Here is an 8,042-nt window from a genome sequence, read left to right on the forward strand (position 1 = left end):
GGATCACTACAACACCCTGTAACCAGCACCCAGATTGTTACACTCCATATTATCAGCACTTGAGATGCACCTTGGACATGGTTTCTTTCCAAGCATAACGTTGCACCATGTTAAAGATTAGTCATTTACCATTACCATTCGTTTTAGGAATAAATCCATATGGCAGGAAATTTTGTCCTCATTTCTAATAGCATAGGTTAGACTTACCTGGTGTAGAACCTTATAAATAACTGGATTGTTATAGGAGGAGCGATTTTGTGTCTGGGTTTCATTTTGCTCAAACTTAAGTTTGTGATATTAATCCACAAAGACACGGACAGACACTTTAAATGAAAAGAAATACCATAAACACATGCTCAGAGACACAAACAACAGGACATCGTAAATTGAAGTGAATCAAATAAACATTTTTTTAATTGGTGAAGATTTTATTGGCATTTCAAACAGACTGATAACACGTTGCGCTGGTAACCAAGTAAGGAAGCAGGAATTCTTGAATGCTGCTGACTGCAGATAGAGATGTAGAGCATCTATTGTAAATTCAACGTCTATGCAAATTTCATGTGAACACATTTTGACACAGAAATGACACTGCTAGACATTTACCCTATATATACGCTCTATGGCAAGTAATACAGTACTAAGTGCTTTCATTCACACAATTCTAAAATTCTGGGACAAACCTAAACATCCATTGAAAATAAAACATTTATCAGTGTGACATTTGCAGAAATTTATACAAAGTAATGCAGCTACCTATGTACTGATGTGGAACACACGCGTGGTACATTTTCAACACAAACATAAAGGATCGTTACTGTCTTTTGTAGCCACAAAACATTTTGTTTAGCAGATGGCCTGTGTATACTTGTACTTTACTAGAATACCTCTGGAATACTATATAAAACAGTTACATGTGTGCCTCTGAGGTGGCAACTAGGTGAATAGAGGACAAGATGGTTGGGAGCATGTGTTCATCGTTTAGGACATCTTCTACTGTGAACATTGCAAATGTATTCACTACCTATTTAAATCAAGATCTTTTAGTTATATTTTAAATGTAAAGTCTTACCCTGAAAATTTTTTCACATTCTCTGATGGAATGGTTCTTGAAATTTCAAAAAAAAAAAAAAAAGAAGCTTCATTTCTGGATGGTTGATTTTACTATTTCTAAAACTTACTCTTTTATCCATGCTGAGGGATGTGTGAAAGATCATAATCCTTCATACGCCATGCAGAGTTGACTAATTTGAGCGAATACCCTGTATTTTTCCTTACCGCTGTTAAAGAATGAAAATAGTGATCATTTGGTCACAGCACTTCTTTAATTATCAGGGCCAGAGAACTCCTTTTCACAAATGTAACGGAAGAGTTTACTACAGTCAGCAGTATAAATTGTTGATGGTCTCATGTGTCCACATTTCACACGAGATAAACTCTGTCGGAAACTCCTGCACCAGAAAATAAATTCATTAGAAAGACATTTCTCAGGCAAAATTTATCACAAATTGAAAACATATGTGCACTTATTTCAATGGCCTTACAAATGTTGAGAGAGTCATATAGCGTGAAGATTAGGAAGCGTAATTGTATCTAAACCTAATGAAATGTTGCCAATGGACCATTGGAACTAGTGAAGTATTACAAAGGGTAGTGTAGACTGCAAGGTAGAGGGAGTTATACATATACACTTGAAATATGCTCCTAAGACTCCTGACACATCTGGGAAGTGATCAAATAAAGAATGTGTATGAAGTGATACAATGCAATTACATATAAACATATTTCCAAGCGCCTATAATTCAGATTGATGTGCCCAGAGCAAGCAATTCCACTGCTAGCCTCACTTTGAGCAAAAAAAGGTGTTGATTTGCACTTAAAATAGAGTGCACTTTTTCTCCACTGAGCCTAATGTCTTCCACACCAAACGAAGCATTAGACTTCGGTGAAATTGGGCAATGAGAATGAGGTACCTGGATTTTAAATGTGAAGGCTGGGCTACACTGTCCAGAAAAAAAATGTTTCTTAGTTTTAGTTTTCACCCAAATCCTCAGGAATCTGATGGGAAGTAACCATTTCAAGAAATAAAATGGAGGTGTCCCCAACTTTTTACATTCAGCTGTTGTTTCAGTAGAACTTTTTGTAGGGGGTTCCATTGCCCTCACTGCCCCTTCATGGGTTTCCTTCTGTCTCTTGAAGCAGTTTTCTCGGTGATGTTTTCTGGTTATCCTCTTGTCCCCTTATCTTAACATGAACTTAAACATGAGGGTGTCCGAGGGCTCAGCCCTTAGATTCCCGAGAATCAACCCAGCCTCGCATTTGTCACACAGTCTATTCACTGCTGCACACAACATTTGGATCCCAGGCACAGACCTCTCACCTGATCGGCATGATCATCTATCACAAGGCCCATGCAACACCCCCGTACATACCTAAATGCTTAACAGTTTTACTACCATTGTATCTAAACCTGAATTCCAAATATGCCCTATTAACGTTAATGGGAACGTCATTCTTACCACTTTTGGACCAAAACCTTGACACCATCCCTCATTTGTCCTTCTCACACACATCTTTGGAAAAAGTATAGAATCTGGCCACATGGCCATCTCAGCTCTACAGACTGTCCAGAGTGCGTCTCCAAAGCAGGAGCCAGCTTTTGTCCCTCCTCCGCTTAAAACCCTCTAATAGCTTCTCATGACCCTCATGAACCAATCCAAGGTCTTACATTTTTCTCATCCCCACATGCTCTCACCGTCGTTCCCTCTCTGACCTACTTCTCTCCCACCTCGTTCCCCTTGCTCCAGCATCCCAGGCCCTCTTGCTATTTCCTCAGGAATGCTAAGGACACTCCTACCTCTGAGTCTGGACCACAGCTGTTGTTACTGCTGGGATGCATTTGTATCAGCTAACCCACATCCCAAGCTCATTCAAGATCCTGTGCGAACTTCATTTCTCAAGGAGTCTGTCCTGACCACTCCACTGAAAGCAGTGAAATCTCTCCCTCTTTCCTTCATACACAAAAGGCACTTTGCACTGTAGCAAAAAGTGAGAGATTTCACATCACTCCATAGCATATATCACCCCCTAATGTGCCATGAAATTCACTTGGCACGTTGAGATTGTCGTCGCTCATCACCAAGAGCTCCATCAAGCCTGCATTGGAATGTACTATCCACAACGGCAAAAGACTGTAGCGTGTTTCATTCACCACTATAGCTTCAGTGGCTAGAAGGGTGCCTGGCACATTGTGGGCCATCAATAAACAGCCTGTTAAGTAGCCCATGTTTCCCATACTGTCCCCCATGTTAGCTAGATTTAGTTACAACGGATCACTTTTCTTCATTTTCTAAACTCATTTCGTAGACATCAACTGACAAACATATGTGATTGATTATTGAAACATGGCTAGCAGAAATTCTTGTGGACATGTGTTAGACAATAACATGTATGATATTAAACACCACATTAGAGCTGTAAGATTACTAAATGACTCCTTTGGAAAAAGCTCTTTGTTGTTGTTGTTCTCGAATGATACCAAGCAAACGGGACAAATTTCACATACAGAGGAGGCTGCCTTAGCCACTTTTCTCTCCTCATTATCTTTTTACCATTTCCTGCAACCATATCTGTGGACGTGCTTGTATCATAGGACATACAAGATACAAAAGCAAAATGCCATTTCACTGCGTTTGGAAGGACCTTCCATTAAAGAACATGGAATAAATCATGCTCTTTGGGTCTCTTGAGGTCTCAGATTTGCATTCAGTTGCCTATCTAAGAAATGAAATCAAATGGAATGAAAGATATTCCCTAAGTCCTCAAGGATGTGTTCCTCTTCTTCACCAATAATCTACCAATCCGTTACTGAGCAGGAAAGGAAGCAAGGCCATGAAATGAAAACTTACAGCTGCTGAGATAGGGGTGAGCCATCCAGCCATTTCCAGTGATACCCGCTTTCTTGAACTCTACTTAATCCAATCCAATGATTGTATTTTATTTTTGATTGAATAAGGACCTGTGACAAAATTGGAATTATTAGTATTATTCATAGCGTCAGTGAAAACATCTTACCCACAGAGGACTCATAAATAAAACACTGGGCACTTTTATCTTCAAACACTTTTATGATAAATGGAACAGGCAGGCTCATTTCTCCATGGGGTAGAGAAGACACAGGAATGGAAATGCTTCAGTGAAGGACTCACTCAAGTCTTTGTGACTGGATCCAAGATATCAGCAAAGGGGCAGGATGGACTTAGAAAAAAACAAATCTCCGTATATGATAAAGTAGAGAGATAAATGTGATTGCACTAAATCAGGAACTTCTCCTCTTCATAAGACGCCTTACAGCCTGTGAAAAGACAAGCCTCAAATCTGGAGATATATGCAATAATTTACAGAACAAATACATATTTCTAGAAATAAACAAGGAAAAAAATTATCCAATAAGAAAAAAAATGGACAACAAATGAAAACATATTTCAAATAAATGGGGAGTATAGCCAAGAAATAGAGAGAGATGCCAAGCTCACTAGAGATCAGGAAAATTCAAATCAAAGCCACCAGGATATATTTTACTAGTATTTAATTGGCAGAAATTAAAAATAACAGCACCAACTTTGTGGGATGGTAGATATCAAATCCATCTTTCAAAATGTTGCTAAAATCATATTGAAATGTAATTTTAAATTATCACATGAAAATGGACCTTTAGGAACCCTGTCCCCAATGATTTCACTCCTACGATGATTTGTGGTCAAGAGAAGTGAGGACACACAAGAGACTTTTGCACTGAGACATGTCTAAGAATGATTCATGAAGGACTGTTCCTAACCACAAAAGGTGGAAACAACCCAAACTTCCATCTTGTAGAGATTCTTAGCCACACTGGGGAATATTATACAGCAGGGAAAAGGAAGAGACTATAGCTACAAGCGGTAAAACTCTGTATCCCATTAATTTGCTCTACACACCTCAGGAAATAAAGCTTCCTTGAGAATTTTCCTTCTGTATGCAGTGGATATCATACAGTCTGTGTTAACAGTGTGGGCACTGAATAATGCATGCAGTGTCTAAAATATCTCTACCATAAAAATTCTGTAAGTTCTTTGTAATCATTATTCCAATTGGCATATTGAATGGAAAGTAACAAATCAATGTCCTTGGCTATAAGCAATATAACTGAATCTCTCTCAGTCTCTCTCTCTCTCTCAAACACAAATGTACCCAAAAATACACACATGCATCAATATTTCTTCACAGTAATTACATTGTATCAGAAAAATTTGAAGAGTGTATATTGAATGCCTAAGGAAAACGGATGGGAATTATAGAAGTGTGGCAAAAATAGATGTTATCATTTCTAAGTCTCCGAATAAACAGAAATGTTAAATGACCCTTGATTCTTTCGCTCACATAATTTTGCTAGATGGTAGGGGTATGCATAGGTATCAAACCCAATTTCAGTTTGCAGTATCAATGGACTTAAGCTCCGCTGTCATTACACTCCTGGGCTTGGTAAAGCAGCAAAACATCGCAAATCCTAAACCACCAGTGTCAGAGTAATGCTGTTCTGTAGCAAAGTCGATCTCCGGTTCAGAGAGTGTACCAGCAGCCCAGTTAAGATACTGAGAGCCAAGCCCTCATCAAATGAGGTGCTAGACTATGAAACTCAGATTTTGCTCTGAACAATGGCAAAAGTCTCAGGAAATTTCAAAGGCTCTAGATAGTTCCTGGAAAAACAGGGATAACTGTTCTTATAACTGTATAAGAAGTTTCACTGAAACTCTGAAGTCCAGAAACTTCAATGGCAGGACTGAAACTGAAGAAAACTGAATTGGAAATGACTGGGGAAATACGGATTAAAAATAACTTAATTTGTGAAAGAAGAAAACTCCAGCCATTTGAGTTGATTCATAACAGCTGAGGTTGAAATTAATCAAGGTACTTATTAGGTCCTGGATTATTAGGTCCTGGATTATTAGGTCCTGGATTTTTAAAATTTGTTTGAACCAATGTGCTAATGTGTACTTCATTTGTTTCTCATACTTATGAGTGAATCATTCATATTCAATACATTATTTTAATAAGCATTTTATAAACAAGAAACACAGGACTTTGTTTGTTTGTTTGTTTGTTTTAGGTAAGCTTTACATGCAACATGGGATTGAACTCACAGATCAAGAGGCACATGGCCCACCAACTGGGCCAACCACATGCCCCTGAGTATTGGCCTGGTTTGGGTTTTATTTCGTCTTCTTTTTTGAAAACATAGGGCTTTTAATTCATCCTTCACAAGACACTAATAGAAATATCACTGATAGAACTAGATCGTGTAACTAGAACTCAGTGCCTACATGGAATATTTATGGAATCATTAGAAGGAACCCCACAGAATCCATTCTACTGACTTTATATTGCCAAATATTAAAAGTAATGGCAAATGTGATCTACATTTTCTCTTCTAGAAAAGAGAGGCTTTCTCTGTCATTCTGGATTATAAGCAAAAGAAAAAAATCATTTCCAAAGAATCATTCCAGGGTCCCTGGGTGACTCTCTCGGTTGAGTGTCTGACTTTGGCTCAGGTCATGATCACACGGTATGTGAGTTCGAACCCTGCGTCAGGCTCTGTGCTGACAGGTAAAAGCCTGGAGCCTGCTTCAGATTCTGTCTTCCTCTCTCTCTACCCATATCCCACTCGCACTCTGTCTCTCTCTGTCTCTTACAAAGTGAATAAATGTTAAAAAAAATAATTTTAAAAAAACAAATCATTCTAGATACATTCAACCTCTTCATTTTTCAACCTCTTTTCCCATGGTCATGAAGGGAGAGATTCATCTTTCCTTTGAAGTTGAATCCCTCCAATATACTGATGAAGGAACAAAAGAACTCAGTACAATGAGAAAGTATCTCTTTAGAAGGCTCATACCCTTGAAGCAGTTGTTCTTTTGCCCTGTATTAGCCCTGAGAAGATAATGCTGAGGCGTCTGAAGCATAGTAAGTGTTAAGATGCAATATATACAATACTAAAGACTGATAATCATTCCATGGCATGCCCAGAATGGCTGTTTTTCTTGATTTAAATCAATGGTTCTTCTTGGTCACTGTTACACCTATGTCTCTTCCACAGACAAATCTGCACCAGTTAACAAAGTGCTTCAAAACAACATGCCAAATAATACTGGAGGAAAGTTGAAACAATTATCTGAACTCCAGACATGCATTGCATACTCAAAGCATTTACTCAGGTTTAGGAAAGTAGACATACTTGCTCCTCTTTAGTATCAATCTTCAGGAGACTAGACTGCAGATCTTGGCATGACACCATGCTCCTCTCCCAAGTTTTCTCCTCTTTTGAAAAGTGGTAACAGCTTTTCCCACGGCAGTACCATTTTCCTTGAAATGTGTCTTCTTCATTCCATGCTCATGGATTGGAAAACAAACATTGTTAAAATGCTGACACTACCCAAAGCAATCTACACATTCGATGCAATTTCTATCAAAATAACACCAGCATTCTTCACAGAGCTAGAACAAACCCAAAATTTGTACGGAACCACAAAAGACACTGAATAGCCAAAGGAATGTTAAAAAAGGAAACCAAAGCTGGACACATCACAATCCTGGATCAAGCTGTTTTACAAAGCTGTTTGCACCAAAACAGTATGTTACTGGCACAAAAGTAGACACACAGATCAACGGAACAGAACGGAGAACCCAGAAATGGACCCACAAATGTGCGGCCAACTAATCTTTGACTAAGCAGGAAACAATATCCAATGGAAAGAAGACAGTCTCTTCAGCAAATGGTGTTGGGAAAACTGGACAGCAACATGTAGACTGAACCTGGACCACATTCTTACATCATACACAAAAACAACTCAAAATGGATGACAGACCTAAATGTCAAAACCATCAAAATCCTAGAGTAGAAAACAGGCAACAGCCTCTTTGACCTCACCTGCAAGACCTTCTTACTCGACATGTCTTCAGGGGCAAGGGAAACAAAACAAAAAGGAACTGTTGGGACCTCATCAAGA

The 8,042-nt window shown here is 38.7% G+C and overlaps 1 protein-coding gene across 1 annotated transcript; it reads right to left on the reverse strand.

Annotated features, from left to right (window-relative positions):
- Window positions 1-425: 425 nt before the first annotated feature.
- LOC128311037 (NKG2-D type II integral membrane protein-like) lies at window positions 426-7,408 on the reverse strand. The gene is made up of 3 exons (XM_053199643.1): window positions 7,271-7,408; window positions 3,909-4,018; window positions 426-1,451 (listed from the first exon to the last, which is right to left on the reverse strand). The coding sequence occupies exons 1-3, from the start codon at window positions 7,328-7,330 to the stop codon at window positions 1,325-1,327; spliced, it is 297 nt and encodes a 98-aa protein (XP_053055618.1). The 5' UTR covers window positions 7,331-7,408; the 3' UTR covers window positions 426-1,324.
- Window positions 7,409-8,042: the final 634 nt, after the last annotated feature.

Source organism: Acinonyx jubatus, chromosome B4 (assembly GCF_027475565.1).
Source record: "Acinonyx jubatus isolate Ajub_Pintada_27869175 chromosome B4, VMU_Ajub_asm_v1.0, whole genome shotgun sequence".
NCBI lineage: Eukaryota > Metazoa > Chordata > Mammalia > Carnivora > Felidae > Acinonyx > Acinonyx jubatus.

Coding starts and splice junctions, on each gene's coding strand:
- LOC128311037 (XM_053199643.1), bottom strand. CDS start 7,330: ATGGTGTCATGCCAAGATCTGCAGTCTAGTCTCCTGAAGATTGATACT. Junction 4,019..7,270: donor TTGATACTAAAGAGGAGCAA/GTATGTCTACTT, acceptor ATTTTGTCACAG/GTCCTTATTCAATCAAAAAT. Junction 1,452..3,908: donor TCACCCCTATCTCAGCAGCT/GTAAGTTTTCAT, acceptor TTTCTGGTGCAG/GAGTTTCCGACAGAGTTTAT.